The 26112-nt window shown below is 45.5% G+C and overlaps 2 protein-coding genes across 2 annotated transcripts in view; both read left to right on the top strand.

Moving 5' to 3' along the window:
• lrrc4ba (leucine rich repeat containing 4Ba) overlaps positions 1–14505 on the top strand; it is a 36722-nt gene extending 22217 nt beyond the window's left edge. Inside the window, exons 2-3 of the mRNA XM_061712411.1 lie at positions 1050–1573; positions 10425–14505. Of these exons, the coding sequence (XP_061568395.1) occupies positions 1328–1573; positions 10425–12380 (2202 nt within the window). The 5' untranslated portion in view covers positions 1050–1327 and the 3' untranslated portion in view covers positions 12381–14505. The remainder of the gene's footprint in view (positions 1–1049; positions 1574–10424) is intronic.
• Positions 1–26112, top strand: part of LOC133422425 (uncharacterized) — a gene marked incomplete at both ends in the record, with an annotated part of 91866 nt that overhangs the window by 32170 nt on the left and 33584 nt on the right. Inside the window, one exon of the mRNA XM_061712412.1 lies at positions 25200–25417. Within this exon, the coding sequence (XP_061568396.1) occupies positions 25200–25417 (218 nt within the window). The remainder of the gene's footprint in view (positions 1–25199; positions 25418–26112) is intronic.

Genomic DNA, 26112 nt, shown 5'->3' with positions numbered 1-26112 from the left:
GGGAGGAGCTCGGAGTCGAGCCGCTGCTCCTTCACATTGAGAGGAGTCAGCTGAGGTGGCTTGGGCATCTGTACCGGATCCTCCTGGACGCCTCCCTCGTGAGGTGTTCCAGGCATGTCCCTCCTCCCTAGGGAGGTGTTCCAGGCATGTCCCTCCTCCCTAGGGAGGTGTTCCAGGCATGTCCCTCCTCCCTAGGGAGGTGTTCCAGGCATGTCCCTCCTCCCTAGGGAGGTGTTCCAGGCATGTCCCTCCTCCCTAGGGAGGTGTTCCAGGCATGTCCCTCCGGGAGGAGACCCCGGGGAAGACCCAGGACACGCTGGAGAGACTATGTCTCTCGGCTGGCCTGGGAACGCCTCGGACTCCCCTCGGAGGAGCTGGAGGAAGTGTCTGGGGTGAAGGAAGTCTGGGCATCTCTACTGAGTCTGCTGCCCCCGCGACCCGGGAACGGATAAGCGGCGGACGATGGATGGATGGATGGAACTTTAACTGTTTAGCAAGTTGTGTGGGCTTTAAAAGGTCTGCAAATACAGTTACGGTTGGTCTCGGTCAGAAACTGGAGTACTCAAGTGCGACATCCAGTGTTTTATGTTGCACTCTCAGCAAAGTCTGAATTGATGTCAAAGTGTAAACGATGTCAAAGTGTAAACGATGTTCAATGATTAGTTTGACTTAACATCTCGATGCTGTTTCAGTTAGTAACCAAAAGTTAAACTACAAAAAAGTCTTAGCTGTAAATGATAATACCAAGTATCAAAAATGTAAATTGTGTAAAGGCAAAAATACATGAATATCCTCATGTAGATGTTGACCCACTCAAGTTAACCAGTATTGTCTTTTACTTGTGTGTGGATTTGATTACAGAGGAAACAGACTTCTTACATTAATCTTTACTTATGTATTCATTTATATTTGGATAATCCGTCTGATGATAAGCTATACTGTAGATGTCTTACTGTTGTTTGTTTTGTTCAGTGTTTGTTGGCCTGTTTTCTCTCTAATATCTGCTTTCTGTCTCCCTCTCTTGTCTTTCTTGCTTTTGTTCTGTACAGCCACTCCTGGGTTCTTCTCACTTCACAAAGAGCATCACTCAAACCCCCCGACAACGCAAGGAAAAAGAAAAGGGAATAACATCTATTTATCTGTGTTCAAAAAACAAGAGAAGAAAGGAAGAGATCGGCAGAGGACAAAAACATCTCCGAGGATGTGGAATTAGAAAGAACAAACTTCCACTGGGCGACCGAAAGGGAACGTAAAGCAGAAATCCACCAGTGTGGAGAAGCGTCACTTGTACCTCCGGATTAAAGAGCAGGGTCATGTCCCAGTTGCCATGCGCATCGCCACGCTGACCTGCTGTCCCGGCCCTTCCCCCCTCCTCTTTCTATTGGCCCAGCTGCTACTGCGGCTCCTCCTCCCGGGGCAGGAGTTAGTGGGAGCCGCCTCTTCTTGCCCGACGCTCTGCACGTGCTCCAACCAGGCCAGCCGAGTCATCTGCACCAGGCAGAACCTGGAGGACGTCCCCGAGAGCATATCGGTCAACACGCGATACCTCAACCTGCAGGAGAACTCGATACAGGTAAATACCGCCTGGTGCCTTCATGTCGGTTTTGATTTGATCTGTGGGAGTTTCTTATACTGTATTTTCCGCACTATAAGGCGCACTGCAATATAAGGCGCACCGCATTATAAGACCCCCAAAATATATGGTAAAATACCATACTATAGTGGCTAGGGTTGAGTTACGTATCTACCTGATGGAGCTGCGCTACAGGAAATGCTACAAAATCCTACAGAAAATGCAAAAAAAAAAAAACCAAGAAGAAAAGTACCGTATGTCAAATTTTTATTAAAGGAGCCGTCTGTAAGAAATGGCCAAAACTGGTACTGCAGTCACTTTCAAAATATTGTTGAGCGGCGTGTACCCTCCCCCTCCTCCCCCCGACCAGAGGTTGCCAGGTAGGCTGCAGAATGCAGCAGGAACATAGGCTGCCATGGCTGCGATAATTAGAGCCGAGCTGGCAACCCGGATGCCGAAACAATACTGACTTGGTGATTGGGAGATAGGTGGAGGGTGGAGCTTCAGAAACAATACTGACTTGGTGATTGGGAGATAGGTGGAGGGTGGAGCTTCAGGCCAAAACAAAAAATGACAACATAAACATCAGTTGAGGGTTGCAACTCCTCTTTTTAAACTGGAATATCCTGGCTTGAGGGCTGTTGTCAGTGACATAAGTATTTGAAATGAACATGATTTTTAAATGTCTGTTGACATATCGGGGTCATTTTATGATTCGTTTTATTATTGCTCTTACATACAGCTCCTTTAACAAAATAAAAACCAGCTTTGCTCCATCTCGTCAAAGTCGCCATTATGCGAGTTAGCGTCGCTGCTGTTGTCTTGAACGTCTGTGACGATTCCAGACGTTTTTAGCGCCATTACTTCGGCGACACCAACTACAGTAGCTACAATCCCCCTGACTACAGTAACAGAAATTACCGTAATGATCATATATAAGGCGCACTGCATTATAAGCACGGTGGCTTAGTGGTTAGCACTGTTGCCTCACAGCAAGAAGGTTCCCGGTTCGACTCCCAGGCCCAGCAGGATCTTTCTGTGTGGAGTTTGCACGTGGGTTTCCTCTGGGTACTCCGGTTTCCTCCCACAGTCCAAAAACATGCATGCTAGGTAAATTGATCATTCTAAATTGCCCGTAGGTGTGAGTGTGAGTGTGTCTGGTTGCTTGTGGGGACTGCGGGTGGAAACTAGCATTTCTGCTAAACCCGGTGTATTTACACTGTTTAGTGTTCATTAATATGCATTGTCCCGTCTAAATAAACTTTGAAACTGCTTAATAAGGTTTTTGAGAAAATGAAAGGCTTTTAGGTGCGCCTTATGGTGTGGAAAATACAGTAATATTCTCTTGGGCAACTTGATCTTAGTATTGCAGATCACATCACTCTCCTAAAACATCTTGGGCATGAAGCCAGTTGACAAAGGACACTTAAAATAGTTCACTTAATATGCTTCCGTTTACGTGAGAAACTGCTCATCCCCTCCCGCTTCCATTAAATGTGGCGTCCCTCAAGGCTCCTTCTTAGGCTCCCTCCTATTCTCCTTGTACATTTGTCCCTGGATAAGTCTTTGAAAAGCACATTACTCAACACTCCTACGTCGATAAGACACCTGAAGACATCTCACTAACAGTCCTGTGTAGGTGACTTAATTACCCTGAATGCAAACTGGAAAGTGATTTCTTCTGATTAAATGAAAGCTGTCAGATGTCTACATACAAACCATAATAGTCCCAGCCCACCACTCCTGGACACAAGTGAAATACAAAACTGGTTTGCAAGTTGGTCAAGTTTATCTGAAAACCTCCACATTCCATTGCTGATATATTAATTCAACTTTCCTCTACCAGCTTACTTATGTCAGCAATATAGGCCTACAGTATTTATCAGTCCCACACACACACCAACAAGCTAGAATAATTGAGTGCTTTTGCTTTTTCCCCTTTTCCTGGAACCATCTCTGCTGGTTGTTAAATCTCCCTCAATAATTAGCAGTTGTGAATCAAATTTAAAGACTTTTATTTCTAATTCTTTAAATTATGTGTGTTGCCTCAGCAGATGATAGTTTTATAGCATGTTATTTAATAGCTATGGTAATTATTTCAGTAGTTTTGGTTTAGTGAGTGATCAATTTTTTACTCATTGCATCATGATTTTCATATAATGTTTTAATCAATGAGTAAAATTATTATATTTCAAATTTCTCTTCTTTTGTGGGCCTGAAAGGAAACCTTTGTGGTCAACTTCTATTGTTTTAAATATACCATTGAAATAAGGGTGACACACACACACACACACACACACACACACACACACACACACACACACACACACACACGCCTGTTTAACTGCTGGATGACAATGAAATCCCTCTAATTGCTGAGAGAAAAACATTCATGCTAGTTTATTTTTGTGAGCTGAAACTGAGTTAAATTTGTTCAGAAAATATTATGGATTCCCTTTAACTGCTCGTTGTTTAAATACAATCATACTCACTGTCACAGGTCTTTTTCATTTAAGTGACAATAACTGCACAGTAAAAAAAAATATCGAAGAAGTAAAGGCAAGATGTCATTTTCATTTTTTTCATATTTCTTTCCAGCACGTTCATTAATAACAGATCTTAAAACATATTTCTTTAGGAAATTTCTTTTATTCCTTTTAACATCAGTGAAAGAGACATATCTGGTGTGCTAGATTAAAGATTTTCTGTCACAATACACACATAATCATCCCACACACACACACACACACACACACACACACACACACACACACACACACACACACACACACACACACACACACATCAACATACATTACCAGGAATGACATTCTTCCTGGCTGACTGACTTGTTGCTGCATGTTTTCTCTTAAAGATATTTATTAAAAAAAAAAAGACAGGAGAGTAAGCGATTGTAATGACAGAACAAGGCTGTTAAGCTTTTGCCGAACTGAGCGAATATATTTTATGAATTGAAAGCAAGACATATTGCCACGACTTAATGCTTCCTTTTGTATGCATTACCAATTTATCTGGAGTCCCTAGACAGTGCTTGTGGCTTTGCAGCAGCAAAGGACGATCATTTTATCTCAGGCCATCGATATAAAAGTACAGGGATCTCTAAATTTGTAAGCGGAGTGGCAGTTTTAGTCTGCCGCAACATTTGATGTGACTGTGTTCATCCTTGTGTTGCTGACAGTGCTTTGTTCTTTTGTGGTTTTGGATTTATTTCCACTAGATTTTATCTTGTCTAATGAAAAACGATTCAGCATTGTTAAAAATTTCCAGTGCATCTCTTTTAATGCGAGTGCACGTTGGGCACAGCAGCTGATTTTTCGGAGAACACATCTTATTAAACATTATGTGATGCTAACTGAGCATAAATGGGACATCATGCCACTTGATTTAGCATGCAAGGTTTTAGGAGATGCTGTTAACATGAAGGAAAAGATAAAGAAGCAACATCAGCATTTGTTGCGTTTCATTTGCAGCCTGCAATTCTCGTTTCGGTTTGATGTATCCTGGAGCTCCGCTTGAAATTATTAAAAATCTAAAAATGTTTTAACACCTGAAGGCATCCTAGATTCTCTGGCTTATTTTTTCCTCCACTGAGTACCCTGAGAGTAAAGCCTTGACAGCTCCCACCCCCTCCTAACAGCTCAGCCCTCCCTCTTCTGCCTCTCTCGCTCTCCCCCCCGTTAACTCCCCCCCCCATGCCTGCTCTACATACAGAAGAGGCGATGGCCCGACTCCAGGAGTCTCTGTGTGCCTCACAGAGGGCTTTGGCCACACATATTTCAAACAGTCAGAGATTTAAGGGGCTTTTAGTTGCGCTCACTTACGACTACTCACCAAATGAGCTCCAGTTGGACGAAACTGAATGCTAGTTAGTGGTGTCCAGAGCCCATGGCACCAACGATTACCAGACTCTTACAGAAAGAAAAACAACTCTTCTGTTTCATTACTTGGATAATAGATTAAAGACAAGAGGCACAGTCAGTTCTGACTACATTTTGAAATTTGAAGTGATTTACTTTCTATAATGATTTATTTAAACAGCTCAATACTGATTATCAGCTTCTTAGCGAGGGGCTATAAAGAAATGGTAGAAAGGAACGACAGCATTTAGGACACATGAGGTCAGGATGATGAATATGTTAGTTAGTTAGTTAGTGATTTTTTATTCCGAACATGCAAATTATATATAACCTAAATATGAACAAGTAAAACAGAAATAATAATACAAAATGGCCGATCAAGACAATTTTACAAAACAAAACAAAATAAAACAAAAAAAACAGCATAAAACAAAAAAACAGCACAGTAATTTCACTTGCATGTCCGAAAAGGGGTGGGAAGAAGTATAAGTTATTTAATCCCGCCCCTTCTCCATAAAATATTAACAATATTTATTTATGCCCTTCTTATTTTTACATTACTCTTTTCTTAATTATATATAAATATATACATACACACACACTGGATATGACTAGATATGTTCAACATCTGATTTCACATCACATGATGCTTCAACAACCCACAACCATTAAACCAAAAACTAAACTTAACTCGGAAAGTTTGGAAATTTGTGTTTGGTAGATTATTTCCTTTTTGTACCAATGCTTCTTGGCAATAAATGTTATGCCTGTTTATTTCCCTTTTAAGTGGTGCCAAATTTGCAAGGAACATGCATTTGTGGGATGAGCAGCAGAACCGAGTATGTGGGTTGCACCCATGGAAAATTTGCCAGATCTTTTCTGCCAATGCTAAACAGCTTATTTTTGCCGTTGCTTTTGGTTCTTGTTTCGAGCCTGTCGTACCCCCAGTTGCTGGCAATCAGGGGGCAATCAGGCCCCTGATTGTGGAGGAACGCAATGTTCAGCGATGAGTCCAGATTCTGCCTATGGCAGTTGGATCGTAGGGTTAAAGTGTGGAGAAGATGCGGAGAACGCTATGCTGATTGCTGCACTGATACGGTAACATCCTTTGGTGGAGGCAGTGTGATGTTGTGGGGCGGTATCTCCCTCACTGGAAAAACTAGGCTTGTCATCATTGGAGGCAATTTCAATGAGAGAGAAATCGATATAAGATTCTGCAATCAGTGGTGATCAGTGTTGGGGTAGTTACTCAAAAAGAGTAATCCATTACATATTACTAGTTACTTTTTAAAAAAGTAATCCCTTACACTACTTAGTTACTGGTTGCTGAAAGTAACTATTTACATTACTAGTTACATTACTTTTGGATTACTCCGCAATATCACCTGAGCTGCACCATAACTCGATTGCCAACATATACAGGACTGTCTCAGAAAATTAGAATATTGTGATTTTCTGTAATGCAATTACAAAAACAAAAATGTCATACATTCTGAATTCATTACTAATCAACTGAAATATTGCAAGCCTTTTATTTTAATATTGCTTAATCATGGCTTACATCTTAAGAAAACTCAAATATCCCATCTAAAAAAATTAGAATATTCTGGGAATCTTAATTTTAAACTGTAAACCATAATCAGCAATATTAAAATAATAAAAGGCTTGCAATATTTCAGTTGATTTGTAATGAATCCAGAATGTATGACATTTTTGTTTTTTTAATTGCATTACAGAAAATAAAGAACTTTATCACAATATTCAAATTTTCTGAGACAGTCCTGTAGTTGGAACCTTATTACTGCAGTGCCCAGATCAGCAGAAATGTGTATTCGTAAAGTCCCGTAAAATCCCATAAAATCCTGTAAAATCACGTAAAATCACGTTAAGTCACACAAGTGTTGCGCAACGCGTGAAGACGCATGAAAGGCAAGTTTGATTTTCTTTTCTGTTCTCCCGTTCTACATGTAGCTGAAAAGCTTAAAGTAACTAAAGTAACGTAATGTTTTTTGTCTTAGAGTAACTATAATGTGATTACCCAAATTACAACTGTAACGCATTACATTACTGCGTTACAGGCGAATGTAATCTCGTTACAGTAACGCGTTACTTTGTACCGCATTACACCCAACACTGGTGGTGATCCCATATGTCCACAGTCTGGCACCGAGCTCTATCCTCCAAGATACAGGGCAGGTTTATCAGAGACCACCTCCAGATTTTGGGAGTGGAGACGGTGGGCTGACCTGGCAGCAGTCCTGACCTCACCCCAATTGAACACTTGTGGGATCAGCTTGGGGGTGCTGTTCACGCCAGAGTGACCAACACAACCACGTTGGCTGACTTGCAACATACTGGTTGAAGAATGGGACGCTGTCCCACAGCAGTGTGGGACCAGGCTGGTGACCAGCGTGAGGAGGAGGTGCCAGGCTGTTATGGCTGTGTAAGGTTCTCCCACACGCTACTGAGGCTCCTGTTTCTTAGATGGATCAATTGTTAAATTGCTAATATGTATTGTTTTTTCAAACTTCCATACACCAAACAAAGAGTCAATAGCAAAATTGGCAGAGAAGATTTGGCTCAACTCACATCCTCGGCTCTGCTGCTCATCCCACAAATGCATGTTCCCTACAAATGTGTCACCATTTAAAAGGGAAACAAAGAAGCTTTCCAACAGTAACAGATTTATTGCCAAGAAGCATTGTTACAACAAAGAAATAATATACCTAGCACAAATGTTCTTACTTTCTGATGTTCTACTTTCTAGATGTGCCTGTTATTTGTTTCCATTTTAACCAGCAGAATTGATCATGCAACAGGCTTCCAACCGAATTCTCAGAAACTCAGTTTGGCCCCTTGATTCAGTGACTTTTTATAATATTGTTTGTTCAAGGCGGCTGCACCTTGCCCTAACTAAATCTGATTGCAATCTTTAAAACAAGGTGGTAACTGCTCTTTGGCCCTGAAATTACATTGGAAAGGTAATTTTAGTAAACAAAAAGAGAGTCCTGCTTCAGTTTATAGCAAGAGGTTCACACTTTTTTCACAGCTTATATATTCAACATGTTCTCCTTAATTCAAATTTGTGTGCATCTGTCTTAAACACAGCTGAGCAAAAACTGTGTTTACTCTCTACTGGTACAGCTTCAGTGATGAAGTAAGTCAGTGTTAGATATCCACTTAAGTGTGGCTGCAATTATTATTCCTCTGGCTGAAGGCTCGTGAGATTTATCTGTGATGACGCTGTTGCTGTGTGAGCACTGAGCAATGCCTAACCTTTTGCACAAGCACTACACAAAGGTCAAGTTAGTGTGTGATGGTGCCTGCGTGATGAAAGCTTCGGCTGGGAATGCTTTCACTCCAGTTTGCACGATAACAATAAACGCGGGTTAAATTACAGTTGACGTAATATTAAAAATAACAAGAAGACAGGAAATGAATAACTTGGCTGATGATGTCACACGCAGCATTGACAGGTTAACGCAGGTGAACTCAAAAACAACAGTGCAATATCTGTCAGCAGAGACACTCCTTCTCAGTAACAGGTCCAGGATTGCACCATCTGTTGGTAACAAGCTCTGCCGTCCTTCGTCCTTTACTCTTACTGCTCCGTCTGAACGTACAGTTTGAAATAAATAAAAGCATTGGAGTACAGAATATGTTTCTGCAGACATGTTGGGGTGAAACAGAACTGCATCCTCAACTGTCCACATTTGTATTCATCAGTGCTCCAAGCTCCATTTTGTGTGCCAGTGATCTTACATCTCTCTGTGAAAATTTAGAGAACATTTTTTGAATGTCTTCCTCCTCACAATCTGCTATACTCCTGCTTTACTTACTCAACATCTCTTTTTTAGCCCACCTGGATTTGATGCACTGACGGTTAACCTGAAAAGTTCTGTTTGTTCATTATGTAAACAACTATCCAGTTGTCATAGTTACTTATTGGCAGCAGCAATCCTTTAGCCAGCACAGCATCCAAACCAGCATCAATCTTTTTCTCTTGGATCAATGTTTTAACAGAAAAAACCTCAGAATTGCATATGAGGAAGCTGCAAAGAAAAAACGTGAACTGAGCTACTGCAACAGGTTTTCACCGATGTGGCAAAGTTGATTAAACTCATGTTTAAAAGGGAGTGGGGTGCGGAACATTTTTGGTATTTCTACTGTGCATGTTACAGATGATTCATTTAGACCACAGGGAATAAAATATTCATACATACATATTTTTGTTGCAGAAAACCAGTAGTATAAATAATCTCTGCCTCAAGTTTCTGAAGCAAAAGAGTACCATCTCACTTCCAATTTGTCACAAATTGACAGTTTGTCAGGAATGTGCAAGGCCGTGAAAATCTCTCTTAATCCACAGTCTATGTTAAGCCTAACAAAGTCATTTTGGTGTCTCAAGCAAAACAAATACAGAGCAACAAAGAGTTGTGCCAAGATTTTTGAAGGGGAATGAAATCCCCTTGCAGACAGCGACCCCCTCTCCATTTTCAATGAAGCACAATTAATGACTTTGTTCAGTCACATTAACAAATACATACTATTATTGTAATTATCACTGGAATTATTGCTGCGTCTTTAACAGATGAAGACTGAAGCCACGTTACGACTGAAATGCAAAATAGCCTAGAGACAAAAAAACAAACAAACAGTGGCCTCACCTGAGACTCAAACCTAGAGCGACTCTCCTCAATCCACCCTACAATAGTGAGGCTATGAACGTCACTGGATTATACAATTACTCTAAAGTCTAAAGGACACATTTTACATTTAATAAAAAGAAAATATGTAGACTTTATTGCCGCAGTTTGCAGATAGATACAAAAACTTTACTTTGGGAAGGCTTGGCAGAATACATTTGATTAAATTCTCTTTTTAATTTTATCCAAACCTGTAACCTGTTAAATGACAAAGTAACCATCATTCTATATCTTTTCCAGTAACTTTATCTTTATTTATCCCTGCAGGTCATCAAGTCAGATACGTTCAAGCACCTGAGGCACCTTGAAATCCTTCAGCTATCCAAGAATCAGATACGTCAGATCGAAGTCGGAGCATTCAATGGCCTCCCAAACCTCAACACACTGGAACTCTTTGACAACCGCCTCACACTGGTGCCATCACATGCCTTTGAGTACCTCAGCAAACTGCGAGAGCTGTGGCTGCGCAACAACCCCATTGAGACCCTACCAGGCTATGCCTTCCACCGTGTGCCCTCGCTACGTCGTCTGGACTTGGGTGAACTCAAGAAGTTGGATTTCATCTCTGATGCAGCCTTTGTGGGCCTCGTCAATCTACGGTACTTGAACTTGGGCATGTGTGGACTGAAGGACATTCCCAAACTTACAGCCCTTGTACGTTTGGAAGAGCTGGAACTATCAGGAAATCGATTGGAGATCATCCGTCCTGGTTCTTTCCAGGGCCTGGAGTATCTTCGCAAGTTGTGGTTAATGCACTCGCAGGTGTCTGTCATTGAACGCAATGCATTTGATGACCTGAAAAACCTGGAGGAGCTCAACCTGTCCCATAATTCCCTTCACTCTCTGCCCCATGATCTCTTCACACCCCTTCACAAGTTGGAGAGGGTACATCTCAACCACAACCCCTGGGTCTGCAACTGTGATGTGCTTTGGCTTAGCTGGTGGTTGAAGGAGACAGTACCCAGCAACACCACCTGCTGTGCCCGCTGCCACGCTCCCCCATTCTTGAAAGGCAAGTACATTGGAGAGCTTGACCAGAGCCACTTTACTTGCTTCGCGCCTGTCATCGTGGAACCCCCTACTGACCTCAACGTCACTGAGGGTATGGCTGCGGAGCTCAAGTGTCGCACAAGCACATCTACAACGTCTGTCAACTGGATTACCCCCAATGGCACGCTAATGACCCATGGTTCCTACCGGGTCCGGATATCCGTTTTGCATGACGGCACACTCAACTTCACAAATGTCACCCTACGAGACACCGGCCAGTACACCTGCATGGTAACCAACGCTGCTGGTAACACCACGGCTACCGCTGTCCTCAATGTTACCGCTGCTGATGTAAGCGTCAATTACACCTACTTTACAACAGTAACCGTGGAAACAGTCGAGGCTGGAAGAGGGAATGAGTACGCTTTGGTTGCCTTCAATGAGACTTTTATCCGGGTTCACCCTGGTCCCACTCCTTCGGACCTTTGGCCTGATGGAATTTCAACCACAGATCCCTCCCTGCCTCCTGGCTGGCCCTCGTCCTCGCCTCATGCAACTCGACCCACCTTTACTGTGCCGATCACTGAACCGGGCTTCTCGGGCCTGGACGATGTGATGAAGACCACCAAGATCATCATCGGCTGCTTCGTAGCCATTACCTTCATGGCAGCGGTGATGCTTGTGGTGTTCTACAAGCTGAGGAAGCAGCACCAGCTGCATAAACATCACGGCCCTGCTCGCGCCATCGAAATCATTAATGTGGAGGATGAGCTGGGCCCCGGGGCCAGTAGCCGAGGCAGTGGCATCTCTGGCGGCTCTACCATGTCGCAGAGTGGAAGCAGTGGACTTGGAGGGGGCCAGAGCCTGAGGCTGCACCACCCCGAAATAGTCAACTTACCTAACCTGGCTCGATCGGACCACCTCAACCACTACTACAAAACCCATCACTTTAACAACAACATGATGGGCCTGGGCCTGGGCACGGGCACATGTATGGGCCTTAATAACAACAACAACCCCTCATTGTGCTCTCAATCACAGACCATATCCTGCTCCCAGATTCCAACCACCACGAGTGGGGGGTTACCCACAGGGTGCACCCTGCCTTCACCCGTACCCCTTCCCCAGTTGGGCCTACACAGTTCTCTGAAAGGCCTAAAGGGAAAGGGCCAGAATGAGCCTTTACTTTTTAAGGGTGGCTCAAAGGAAAATGTGCAAGAGACTCAAATCTGAGTAGTGAAGTGAAGGTATGAGAAAGTATAAGGTAAGAAGAAGGGGGATTCTGGATAGAGACACTGATATTAAAAGCACCTGTGAAGAGACTGAATGTAGCCACCATGTCGTGGCGTGAATCTGTTGACATGGAGAAGCAGACAGGAAGACAGTACACTAGTCCCACCAATAGCATTTGCACATGGTCTAAACCACAAACATCAGAATCACCCATTATGTGCAAAAGGCTATGGATTTTACCGAAGCCTAAGATCAAGCCAATCTTTTTCACGTAGTGGACAGTTGTGAACAATACATATGTGCAATGAGCCCCCCTCTAGGTTGTATACAGATTGCTTCTTATATTTCTTGATGCATTCAGTATATATACAGTATTTGGAGGGACACACAATATCCGCCACTGAACATCATGTTAGATTAGCGTTTGGCAGGGACAGTGAATAACAAACAATGATCATTTGTTAGCAGTGGGGGTCCAGGTTTCCAGGAAGCACTGAAACACACAGGTGGTAACATTAGAACAGAGTGGTGATGCTGTCCAGAACATCATAGCAAGAAAAGTGTTTCTTTGGGAGTGGTTTTCCCCTCACTTTTCCTCTCGTTCACCCTTTACTGGCTACTGTCTTCTTCGAAGGAGAAAAGCAGCAGAGTGAGCCGTCATGGGTGAAGAAAATCCTGAGGGATTTAAGACAAGGAGAGATATAAAGAGGACTGGACATACATATTATATATACCGTAAATATATTTTCATTCAAAGAAATAAATTATAAAGAATCTTTATTGAGCTTCTGACTGAAAAACTACAATGTCTGAAAAATATATACATATTAAAAAAAAAAAAAAAAAAAAAAAAAAAAAAAATCCTGCGCAGCTGTTTCGGTGGCCCCTTCTTGTTGAGTTTTCTCAATTTGGAGCGAAACAGCCCCCCTGACTGCTCTTCATGAGGACACATGACGGAGAGTTGGCATCCGTGGAGCCAAAACACGAGCCTGGTGAAGTGTTTGAGTACATTTATTTTGGTCTTGACATTTTTGCAGCAACAAAAGTTGTTTTCCCTCTCAGTCACACAAACAGGGTCATTTGAGGGAGAAGCTCTTTAAACTCTGCTGCAAAAATACAAAAAACATGACTATTGCTTTTTGTCTAATGGTATGCAGTGGCACTGTAGTATTAATAATAAAGATCATAATGTGATTAATGAAAATAAACTTGACTTTATTTGTCATGATTGTCATTTAATGATTGAATGATTGACAATATGTCGTAATGATTTACTGTACATTCACTAAACCGCTGCACATGCCAATTCAAGCATGTACATCCAAATTTCCTGAAAAAATTAATCTCCAACATATGATTTAAGATCTTGATTATGATATAATACATTATTTTTACTCATGTGACTATTATTGCTACTACTAGTGCCTACAGGTACCAGACAAGTTACTGTTTTAATTTGTTTATGACGATGAAGTTATGACTGAACCTGTTGTAGGAATGAACTGCAGTAGGATGGACGCGAAGAGCCACAAAGCAACCTCTACGTGCATCGGGGGGGGGGGACACGGACGACACATGACCCTCAAAATGGCTTTGTCAAGTCCATTTCTCACTGACTCCTCTGAGGTCTCGAGCAGTCAGGGACCCTCGTGTTATCAGGCATTAATTACAGGACATGAACTTCTGTGGAAGACTGCACCTTTGCAGAGGATTATTTCACAGCCGTGTGTCGGTGTTATCATGTGTGAGTGGATTTGATGGCGGCATTGAGCTAAGTGGACAACCGGCATTGCAGAACGTTTTTAAAGCTATGCAGTGCTCGTCCCCGGAAGAAGATGGTGACACAATAGAGTAAACGGAGGTGGGTGAGTTTTTTTCTAAAGAAAAAGGACATTTAAATGAAAAAATATAGAACCTTATAGATCTCTTTTAAAAAAAGACAAACTATTATGATGAGTGTTTTTCATTTTTGGTTTTTATCTAGTTTGATTATTTTTTTTGTTTTTTTAAATCACGTGTTATCTTTATTGTAATATTGTTATTGTTATTATAATTAGCTAAAGACACTGGTTATAATTATGAGAGCTGTTCTGTTAGCAAAGGTCACTTTGAAAATTAAAAAAACCTGGCACATAAAATGAGAGTTGAAGTCTGTGAAATTTGGTGGCTTTTATTTGATTTGATTTCATTAATGTCATGACCGGTTTTAGTCCTGGTATCACTGTTTTTATCCCTTTGGCTCCTCTCGAGGTGAGTCGTAGCGAATGTGAAATGGTCAGCACCGGGTCTTGTTTCTGCACAGGGGGACAGGAAAGGCCCTGCCGCGCTGCAGGAGCTCACTCGCTGTCAGCGTATACTTCTGTGAATGTCATCGCCATCGCAGTGCTCGGGGTGTGATTGTGCTCCACTCAGACTAAATGCGCCATGCGGCATGGCCATCAGCGCCTGACGAGGCGCCCCTTCGCCCCGTGTCGGTAGCGTTCCTCTGAGGTGTGGTATCTCAGTCGGCCAGTGTTCCTTCAGTGGCACCCAATCAACCTGAGCATTGTGACTGTGTCCTCACATAAACAGCGCCCCTCCTCCACCCTTCTCCCCTCAACCCTCAGCATCCTGCCGTCAGGTTTCCCTGGCAACTGTTGCTGCTGCGACAGCCCTTATCACAGCATTTTGATTTGGGTTTTGAATGCTAAACAGATGGCAGTATGGAACCTCATCCGTCTTTTCCTCTTTCTTCGCCAGGTGATTTGCCCCCATAATGTTCTCCATTACACTTATTTTTACACCAGCAGCCATCTCTCTTGCGTGACTGACTTTCAGCCAATGAATCATGCCATTTACATGCCAGTATCCCCCCCATGCAGTCAATTTGCATAGACCCCACACCCCCGCTAAACACCATCCCCTTGTGATTAACACTATTACACCGCATTAGCCATTGACATGTTCCTCTCCCAGCACAGGGATCCGTTTTCTCCTGACAAGTTATTTACATATTCATCCTCCTCTGTGTGTCCAAATAATGGAAATGATCATTTAGTTACCTTTTGGTTTTAAGGTGTGTATGTGTGGTTGTGTGTCAGCCCCGGCTGAAAGTAAAGGACTGTTACAAAAGCTGTTTACCCCCTTAATTCCTCCGAAAGCACCTGCCCTGCCTATCGCCTCCTGTAGCTCATCACTTAGCGAAGCGCTTGTGTAGCCCCTATGGCGCCTGTGAAGTGGCACAAACCAGAGGCCATGTTATTGAGGTTTGGTGTGAGGGAGCGTAGCGGCCGAGGTGTCTGAGTCACCGAGAAACACACGAACGCACTCCCAACAGTCTAATGGAAATGCTGTGTTTGCTGTGCAGGAAGGGACCCACTCATTCACCCATGTAGGGAGGAAGTGGAAATAAAAATCACCAAACTTTGCGTGCATCAGCTTGCAGGGTCTATTACACGTGCAGCTCTGGATAAAAGACGTTTGTTGTGCTGTTTTATAAGGCATTTTATAAGGTTTGTTGCTAAGGACAATGCAGCATTGATGATGTAATACCTACTGTCTGTGTGTGTGCGTGTGTGTGCGTGTGTGTGTGTGTGTGTGTGTGTGTGTGTGTGTGTGTGTGTGTGTGTGTGTGTGTGTGTGTGTGTGTGTGTGTGTGTGTGTGTGTGTTTGTGTGTGTGGGTCTGGGACCATTGGAAAGGGTGGGCCCCACTATTGGGTGTAAAACTTGTGGCCCCATAAAGGGACAAATGCGAGTGTGTGTGTGTGTGTGTGTGTGTTCAGGTGGGCTTCTGCTCGGTCGCTTGTGTGAGGAAGATTATGAGGAGGGTTTCAGACCCCTGGTTTTAAATTCCCAGTTTAAAGCAGCTCTGCCTGTCTCCTTCAGCTCAGGCTACTCTCATGATCCTCTCACTGACACTTTAAGTCCTAACCGGATTTTTTTCTTTCTTTTTTTCTTCCCTGTTTAAGTATTTCCCTGCTCTCTTGCTCTGCATGTTGGCTCTGCTCAATCACGGCAACCTCTGCCTTTAACAAAAACATCCTGCGCCCCCGTTTGGCCTCCGCCCATGACGAGCGGAGGGTGGAGGGGTCTCATCTACAGGCAGCTTTTGTCTACACCTCACCTTCAGCCAGCTAATCGAGGTTTTGGATTGGACCATTTATTTTTATTGTTTTGCCCTGACTCGGCGCTGTGAGGGAACAGCACCTGTTGGTGAAGCTTAAGGGATTTTTAATGCGCTTTTTCAGCAGCTCTATTCGAGGTTAATCGCCTTGACGGCGATGTGACTTTTACTCATAACGATGCACATGAAACGATTTGGGCCTGCGCGCCTACGGTCGGTGGGACTTGTGTAATCTCAGACTCCACGCTCGCTGTGACCTGCACCGTTGCCATCGTGGCCGTACTCGTGCTGGCCCCCCGAGGGCCGCACCGCACACATGTAAACCTCAGCACTACAAGCCCTCTGTGAGTTCCACGCTGCATAATTTCGTTTCCGTCACACCCCCATTTAAAAATAGCTGTGAAGCGATAGCAGGGCTTAATGCATTATTGATACGCGTGGTGTCAACGATGTACGGGTGAAGACACCAGCGCTAATTTTCTGCACATCGCAGAGGCCGAATGCATCAAACCGCTTGTAATTTATGTGCCGTTGGTAGTGTTGTTTTTGGCAGCCTGTTTCAATTTTAGTTTTAGTCTAGTATTTGGGTCAAGCTATCATTTTAGTTTTTATTAGTTTTAGCCACGTTCATTCTCCTTTTAGTCGTGTCAAGTTTCAGTCGACTTAAAGTCTGAGCATTTTACTCCAGGACCATTTTAGTCTAGTTTTAGTCAAAGATTGTATTTAGCCAAAGCCATTTTACAATTTAAACAAGGTTATCTTATTATTATATTATTGTTACCTTATAGACTCAAGAATACATTCATTCCAGATAGAGAAGACTCTAATTTGAGTTTACAACATATTTATTTTTCCGCATTTCTCCCTATCTTTTTCTTTTTCGACGACACATTGGGTTTTCTTTTCCACGTCTATGCAGGAAAGTGTATCCTAAGATGGATCTTCTTCTTCTCCAGCCCCAGAGCAGATCCCCACGTGGCCGGCCATCGGCCCCTTTCTCTATGTAACTTTGTTTTTAATTGACGTGAACCTAGAGCTCTGCGTTAACGGCATCAGCCTCTAACTCTGCAGCTGCATCTTCTGGATCTGATTCCCCGCTGCAGCGACTGGGATTGAGGACTAAGGTCACCCAGCAGAACTAAACCAGAGAAACTACTGAAAACATGGACATTAAGGATCTTTGGTAGAACAATTCGTCTCGTTTTGGTCAACGAAAATGAAGACACATTTTAGCAGAGTTTTTATTTTGTAATCTACATTTTAGTCTTGTTTTTATTCCTCTACGATATTGCATTATATATTTAATTATCGTTATCGTCACATGACCATTATTTCCGTTGCGTCTCGTCTCGTTTTCTTCAGGTGATAAAGGGGTTCGTTGACGACGATATTTAGTAGGTATTGAAGAACTATATGTTGAAATGATGTACTGGGACCCTTCACCCGTGGACGTACTCCGGTTAAGGAATAAAGACACCGTTTTTCCGTTTGACTTTTCTTTATCTGAACTTTTCTGCAGCCGGTCGGGAGTTACACACATTTTACTCTGAGCACACACACGCGAGGTTCCGAGGACCCCAAACCTAAACTTAGCTGCCCGATAATCGCCTGACTCAAAACAGACTGAACTAAACATACCTGAATATAATATTAACCTGTTTAAATCAAACATTAATATAAATTATATTTAGCAAATTAACAGCTTTATATTTAACAAATTAACAGCTTATATTCTGGTATCAGCTTACTTATAAGGGAATTTATAACAGCCGCCCCCTAAATAGCATGGCTATTTTGAAACAAACATAAATTCCCTCCCCAAAAGTCCTTTAAGTAGGATTATCTTCAGGAAGAGCTGACATCTGGACCAGCCGAGATCCGGTCTCAGGTAAGTCTTCTCGCCCACTCTGACTTCAGCCGTCCTGATGCATCCATCATCACTTGCATTCAGCTTGACCACCTTCCCCATCGGCCAGTGAGCACGTGGAAGCTGAGGATCGACAATCATCACAAAGGTGTCCAGCAGGAGATGATCTGCGTGTTGGCGCCACTTCTGGCGTGTTTGGAGAGTAGGTAAGTAGTTCCTGATGAACTGTGTCCAGAAGTGGTCCGCCATCATCTGGCAATGACGCCAGCGTCTTCTGGTGAGGGTGTCAGGAGCATAGGTGACTTGTGGGAGAGAGGCATCCTGCCGCCCCATCAACAACATGCTTGGCGTCACCGGGTCTGGATCGGCCACATCTGAGGATACGTATCCTAACGGCTTGGCATTGAGGATGCCTTCCACCTCGATGAGGAGCGTGAGCAGAACTTCTTCTTGGAGCACTTGTGCGCCTATGACCACCTGCAGGGATTTCTTAACTGATTGAATCTCACGCTCCCAGGCACCGCCGAAGTGGGGAGATGCTGGTGGGTTAAAACAGAACTTAATCTGTTTTTCTGCAAGCCTCTCCTGCAGCTGTGACTCCATCGCTGCGAAGGCCTCTTTCAGCTCCTTATCCGCGCCTCGGAAGTTAGTCCCCTGGTCAGAGAGGATCTCAAAGGGGGTGCCTCTCCGTGCGTTGAACCGTCTCAGTGCTAGGAGGAAGGCATCTGAGTCGAGGCTGGTGAGCAGATCCAGATGTATACATCTCGTCGTGAGGCATTTGAAAATAATTCCCCAGCGCTTTTCACTTCGCCTCCCAGCCTTAACCATGTACGGCCCGAAGCAGTCCACGCCTGTTGAGAAGAACGGAGGCTTGAGTAGCCGCAGACGCGCAGAGGGCAGGTCTGCCATTCTTGGCACCACTGGCTTCCCTCTCCACTTCATGCAACCAGCGCAGGCTCTCTGATACTTTTTAATAGCCTGCCTTCCCCGCAGAATCCAGTAGTAGCGCCTCATCTCCGCAAACACCCTGTCAGGCCCCGGGTGGTGCAGTTGAGCATCCATCTCTTTTATGAGGAGGCTGGTAACTGCCTGATGTGGATCCAGCAGTATTGGGTGAATGTCGGTGGGGCTGCAGCTGCCTAAACGACGCAGGCGTCCCCCAACCCGTATAAGACCTGTTGTGGGGTCTAACTCTGGAGCGAGCGTACTCAGCCTGCTGCTGCGGGGCACGGGCCTGCCGGCTCTGAGGCATTTGATGTCGTCGGGGAAGCAGTCCGCTTGGCTGGTCTTCAGCAGGTGGACTTCTGCATCTCGAAGGTCACACAGAGGCGATGCAGGGTCAGCCGCCGCCCCGTGAAGAGACTGCTGAGTAGCCTTAACCAGCTCTCTCCAGCTGCTGAATTGGGAGATGTCTGGGATATTGAGTGGTGAGTTTGTCTGTGTGAGAGCACAAAAAACACTTTGTTTTACCTCACTGCTGTCCTCTGGCTCTGTGGTGTTAGGATATGATGGCCACTCATCTGGTGGATGGCGAAGGAATGCTGGTCCCTGGATCCAACGATTTGGTGCTGCCAGCTCAGCTAACGTCTTGCCACGTGTGAGATCATCAGCTGGATTATTAGCTGTATCCACATACCTCCAGGTGTGTGAGGCCGTCAATTCCTGGATCTCTGAAACCCGGGTCCCAACGAAGACCTTGAACCTGCACGACTGAGATGTTAGCCAGGTGAGAACTGTTGTGGAATCAGTCCATAAGAAGGTCTGGGCAACACACAGGGTGAGTTCTTTGTGGATGAGGGAGGACAGCTGGGCTCCTGTCAGCGCTGCACAGAGCTCCAATCGTGGCATCGACTGCTGGCGCTTTGGGGCCACCCTCGACCTCGCCATAACGAATGAGACGTGAACGGTGCCATCACTTCTTGTGGTGAGGTACGCCACTGAACCGTATGCCTGCTCAGATGAGTCACAGAAAACATGGAGAGTATACTCAGTGGTGTCAGTAGCGAGCTCCAGTGGTGCATATGTTCGAGGGATGGAGATGTTGGCCAGCTCGGGGAGTTCTCTCTCCCAGCTGGACCAGGCCTGGAGGATCTCAGGTGGGAGGTTCGGGTCATCCCAGCTCCTCTTCTTCGCCCACAGTCTCTGGACGAGGATCTTGGCCCGTGTCGTGTACGGGATAATGATCCCGAGCGGATCATACTGGCGGGCGAGCACTTTATATATGTAACGCATAGTGGGGGTCTCACCCTCTGGAGGTTTCGGCTTGTAACCGAGGCGATCAGATGGACAGGACCACCGCAGACCAAGAGCTGGCTCCTGTAGATCGTTACTCTTCTCAGCCAGCCACAGCTCCGTGCTCTCAGATCTGGCACTGGAAGGCAAATGGGAGATGACACATGAAAAGTTACTTGCCCACTGTCGAATCTCGAATCCTCCCGAAGCCAGACACCGTCGCATCTTGTCCACCAGAAGCTTGGCTGACCCAGTCGTTGACAGGCTCTGAAGATAATTGTCCACGTAGAAAGCCTGTTCGACAGACTGCAGGATGTCTTCATTTCCTGCAGCACTTTCTTTGACGTGCTTTTGCAGAGCAAATGTTGCGCAACACGGGCTGCTCGTGGTACCAAATGGCAGGACTTGCCATTGGTAGACATCAGGCTCCTTCTCCCTCTGCAGGTTTCTCCAAACAAACCTCAGCAGCGGCTGGTCCTCCGGTAGAAGCCGAACCTGGTGGAACATGTCTCGGATGTCTCCACTGATGGCGACAGCGTGCTGGCGGAACCGCAGGAGGACCCCGATGAGAGATGGTCCGAGGGTTGGACCTGGGAGGAGCTGCTCATTAAGGGAGAGACCACCATGGTTAAAGGAACAGTCAAAGACCAGGCGATGTTTACCATTGTGATGGACCAGGTGATGAGGGATGAACCAGGACTCGCTGCAGCTGTTTCCTTCTCCCTCTTGGAGCTTTGTGACACACCCACCATCTATGAGCTTCTGGATCTCTGCTTCATACATCTTAGCTTTGACAGGGTCTTTAAGTAGTCGTCTCTCTGTACTGCGTAGCTTTGGCATCACTGCTTCAACATCTGCCTTTAGTGGTGGTGCACCCTTTACCCGGAGCAGAGGTGTAGCGTAGCGAAGCGTGTCACCAACCTTCACTCTCGTAGTGCGTGCTTCCAGGACACCAACCGCTTCCTGGTCCAGGCGAGACCGCACTGCTAACCGCTCACTGCGGAATGGGAGCACATCAAGCTGCCAGAGCCGTTCGACGTGTTGGTAGATGTCATCTGGTGCTGGCTTGAAGGCGGTGTAGTAGCATGATGCAGCGGGGGGCTGTGAACCATCTGGACCCTGCAGCGTCCAACCGAGTGCTGTGCGGATGGCTACGGGTCCTCCCCTTGGGCCGAACCTCACGGGTTCTGTGGCAGTAATCAGGTGAGTGTAATCTGCACCGATGAGCAGCAGTGGTTGTACCTTGTTGAAGCTCTGCAGTTGTAACCCTCGCAGGTGGCGGTACCGTCTCTGGAGCGCTGCTACTGGATAGGATTGTTCTGTCAGGCTGAGCCGACCTGCGGTGTAGGCCCTCTCGACCAAATGCTGTTCTGATGGTGATGCTGGGGAGGCCACCTGAAAGTCAACTGATGCTCCAGTGAGGTGAACAACATCCTGACGAACAGTCCGCAGGGTGAGGGACTCCGCTCTGCCTCTGAGCCCCAGGTCTCGAACTGCAGCTGGAAGTATTATGGTGCGTTCAGCCCCGTCGTCGAGGATTGCATAAGTCTGCAGTGATTTGGTCCCATGACTGATGATGATTGGCACCACCTTGAGGTATACTTTTCCTCCTTGCATCGAGTGGGGAGCTGAGGTGCAGTCTTTTGGTGTGATGAGGTAGACATGGGGGCCCGGCCTGGTGACATCATGCAGCACTCTCAGGTGGATCTCCTGACACTCACCGCATGGTTTCTTTAAAGTGCAGCTCTCTTGGTCGTGGTTAGTACGTCCACAGCTGCGACAGCGCTTGCCCTCTGCTATCCACTTCTCGATTTCCTGTTTTGAGCGTTTAATAATATCTGGACACTGTGACAGGTAGTGCTCTGTACTCTTGCAGAAGAGACACATCCTTTTAAATGTCTGTTGTTTTGCTGCTGGCCGAGACATATCAGCTGATCTGGGCTGGTCTGAACCGTGATACACAGAGACAGGCTGAGTCCGAGCCCGGGGAGTAGGGACAGATCTGTCTCTCTTGGCAGGCTGCGCTCCTTCAGCTCGGTGGCGCTGTGCCATCTTTGCGGACAGTCTCTGAGCTTCTGCCTTCACCTTTAGCCACTCTGCGAGGTCTCTGAGGTTGTATGGGTTCAGGCTGCTGGTGCTGAGGCGCCCTTGGATCTGCAGATGCTCCACGAAATTGTCTCTCATGTGTCTGGGGAGTTTGCTTAGTAGCCGGTCGACATGACCAGTAGACATCACTTCCATCCCATTTTGCCCTTCCAATGAAGTTAGCATCCCCACTAGCAGATCAACGTTGAGGGCGAAGCTCTGGAAGGCCTTTGGATCCCCAGATTTGAGATCAGGAGAGTTCAAGATGGCTGCAATCTCACTTTGTGCCAACTGATGTGGCTGCCCATACTGTCTCTGCAAAGCCTGCATGGCGGCGCTGTAGGGTTGTAAATAGTGTCTGCATGACTGAGCTATTAGCCTGGCTTCGTCCAGGACCAAGCGTTCCATAAGCACACGGTATTTGTAATGTTCAGAAAGTTCAGTGTGCGGATTGAGCAGGTGATCCAGCGCCATTTTTAAGTCAGCAAACTCTCTCTCACTGTCATGCACCAGCTTAGGCAGTTCAGGTACTGGAACAGGCTGTCTGGGCGACTGGACGGTGTACGGTACCTGCAGTGGCGTATACTGAGACTGGGGGCTGTACTGAGCCTGTAGAACCGACACGTGCTGTTGCATGGGGGAACCAGCAGGGGGAGACACCAGTTGATAGGCTGGCTGGGTTGAAGGTGGAGGCAGCGGCTGGTAGAGTTGCAGCTGTTGGTTCTGCGCTGGCGGTGGTAGCTGGTATACTGGCTGGATGGCAGAATATGCAGCGGTTGCCATCTGGGGGGATTGATACGCTGGCTGTGCAGCCATAAGCGGAGTGCGTTGCTGCACCGGGGCTGCAGACATGAATGGGATGTGTTGCTGCACTGATGCTGGATTTACTGGTGTTGTCTGCAGGGGCAGGTATTGCAGCTGTGCAGCTGGTGGCACTCTGTCTTGTACATTATTAACAGTCTGTGTAGGGGGCTGATTAAGCTGGTAGCCAGATGTAGCTGCTATCTGTGCACTTGAATAACTCACTGCTTGTGATACTTGAGTAGTAGGCTGCAGCATGGATACGTTCAGCATCGTGGAGGGGCGTGGTGCCCATGCAGATGACACAGCTGATGGCAGAGACTGCGTCAGTATGTAGTTATCCTGTCTACTACCCAGCATAGGAGTCGTTGCTGCTTGAAGCTTTAATGCTGCAGAGGTGGTATGTGGCAGCGTAGACAGGTGTGGCTCGTGTTGAAGCAGTCTAGCTGGTCCAAGCTGCAGGCTGGATGGCTGTGGCTGAGGGGTGCTGTGAACCACTACATCACTTAACCAGGGTGACTGATATGACGGGATGCTCTGGTCGAGATGAGCTGGTGGCTGTAGGACAGGAGAACCATGGCTGCTCTGATAGCTCCGCTCCGCGGGCGTCACCGATGGCCGGCTCATATGGCCTGTTAGCTGGCTGGACAAGTCTCTGATATGCATCGCCATGTTCCACTCGCTCCCCTCGTGGGCTGTTCGCGGGCTTAAGAGACGTTCAGGGGCCGCGTGCGCTCCGTGCGGCTGGTCCGCGGTCCTCACAGACTCGTCTGGAGGCTGAGTGACTGCAGCTGCTGAGCGCCGACGCGTTCTCTTTCATCTTCGGCGCGGGCACCGTGAGGAATGAGGGACCGTGGCAGGCTAACCTGGTAGCTTTCGAGGCGAGCTGGAAACTGTCGGCTTCTGGCTCCCAGCGCGCCGCTGCCCGCCGTGGTTGTAATCGGTGTGTCCATTTCTCCGCCGCGAGTGAAGAAATCCGGCTCGAAGGACCAATATTGAAGAACTATATGTTGAAATGATGTACTGGGACCCTTCACCCGTGGACGTACTCCGGTTAAGGAATAAAGACACCGTTTTTCCGTTTGACTTTTCTTTATCTGAACTTTTCTGCAGCCGGTCGGGAGTTACACACATTTTACTCTGAGCACACACACGCGAGGTTCCGAGGACCCCAAACCTAAACTTAGCTGCCCGATAATCGCCTGACTCAAAACAGACTGAACTAAACATACCTGAATATAATATTAACCTGTTTAAATCAAACATTAATATAAATTATATTTAGCAAATTAACAGCTTTATATTTAACAAATTAACAGCTTATATTCTGGTATCAGCTTACTTATAAGGGAATTTATAACAGTAGGGATGGGCGATATTTTACCGTTCACGATATACCGTCAAAAAAATTCCCCACGATAAGAATTTGTCATCTCGCGGTAAAAAAGATAAATTCCCGTTGATGACGTTTTTGTGTAAAGCTGATTTACGGTTCTGCGTTAAATCGACGCAAAACGAAGGAAGGAAGGAAGGAAGGAAGGAAGGAAGGAAGGAAGGAAGGAAGGAAGGAAGGAAGGAAGGAAGGAAGGAAGGAAGGAAGGAAATGAGCCTGAAAGAAAGAAAGAAAGAAAGAAAGAAAGAAAGAAAGAAAGAAAGAAAGAAAGAAAGAAAGAAAGAAAGAAAGAATGAAATGAGCCAGAATGAAAGAAAGAAAGAAAGAAAGAAAGAAAGAAAGAAAGAAAGAAAGAAAGAAAGAAAGAAAGAAAGAAAGAAAGAAAGAAAGAAAGAAAGAAAGAAAGAAAGAAAGAAAGAAAGAAAGAAATGAGCTTGAAAGAAAGAAAGAAAGAAAGAAAGAAAGAAAGAAAGAAAGAAAGAAAGAAAGAAAGAAAGAAAGAAAGAAAGAAAGAAAGAAAGAAAGAAAGAAAGAAAGAAAAATTCCCATTGATGACGTATTTGTGTAACAAACATGGCGGATCTGAGAGTGAGATAGATTTATTTTTAAATTTTTTTTATCGTCATTTTTATCGTTATCGGGATAAATGCCAGAAATTATCGTGATACATTTTTTTGTCCATACCGCCCATCGCTAATATTTAGTCATAACTTCCGTTGACGAAAGCAACTTTAATCGTTGGTGCTCTTATGTTCCGCGTGGCCATCGGGGTAGTGCACGAGAGCCAAACCCAGCAGCTCTCCTTACACGAGGGCTGCTGTGATTCTGTTAAGTGCAGCAGTTTTTTTGTGTGCCACTGTGTCACCGAGTCCTCCACGCCCCGCTCCCCGCCCGCCGGCAGCAGCACGCCTGTCTCATTGTGCTCCTTCATGCTTCAGCTGTGGGACGCTTGGCAGTCAGGGGTCCTATCAACCCTCCCGCTGGTCCAACGCTGAGTTTCTCCTTTTTTCCCCTCGTGCCCCGGTTGTTCTGTTTGGTCACATCATGAGAAAATAAAGAAGTCTTGTTTCGGTCACATGTGCACAGACATGTTTTTTCTGCTGCCCTGAAGCCGCTTATTAAAGCTGACCACACTCAAGGTTGTGTATATTTAAGAGCACGCACACACATGCTTAATGACTGAGTGATTTATTGATTCAGGAGCTGCTTTCTACAACGACATGCAGCTCGGTGCAGTGGAGTTTAATGCAG

This window comes from Cololabis saira, chromosome 21 (genome assembly GCF_033807715.1).
Source record: "Cololabis saira isolate AMF1-May2022 chromosome 21, fColSai1.1, whole genome shotgun sequence".
Lineage (NCBI taxonomy): Eukaryota > Metazoa > Chordata > Actinopteri > Beloniformes > Belonidae > Cololabis > Cololabis saira.
Note: the sequence above shows the minus strand (reverse complement) of the source record. Positions and strands in the feature narration are given on the sequence as shown.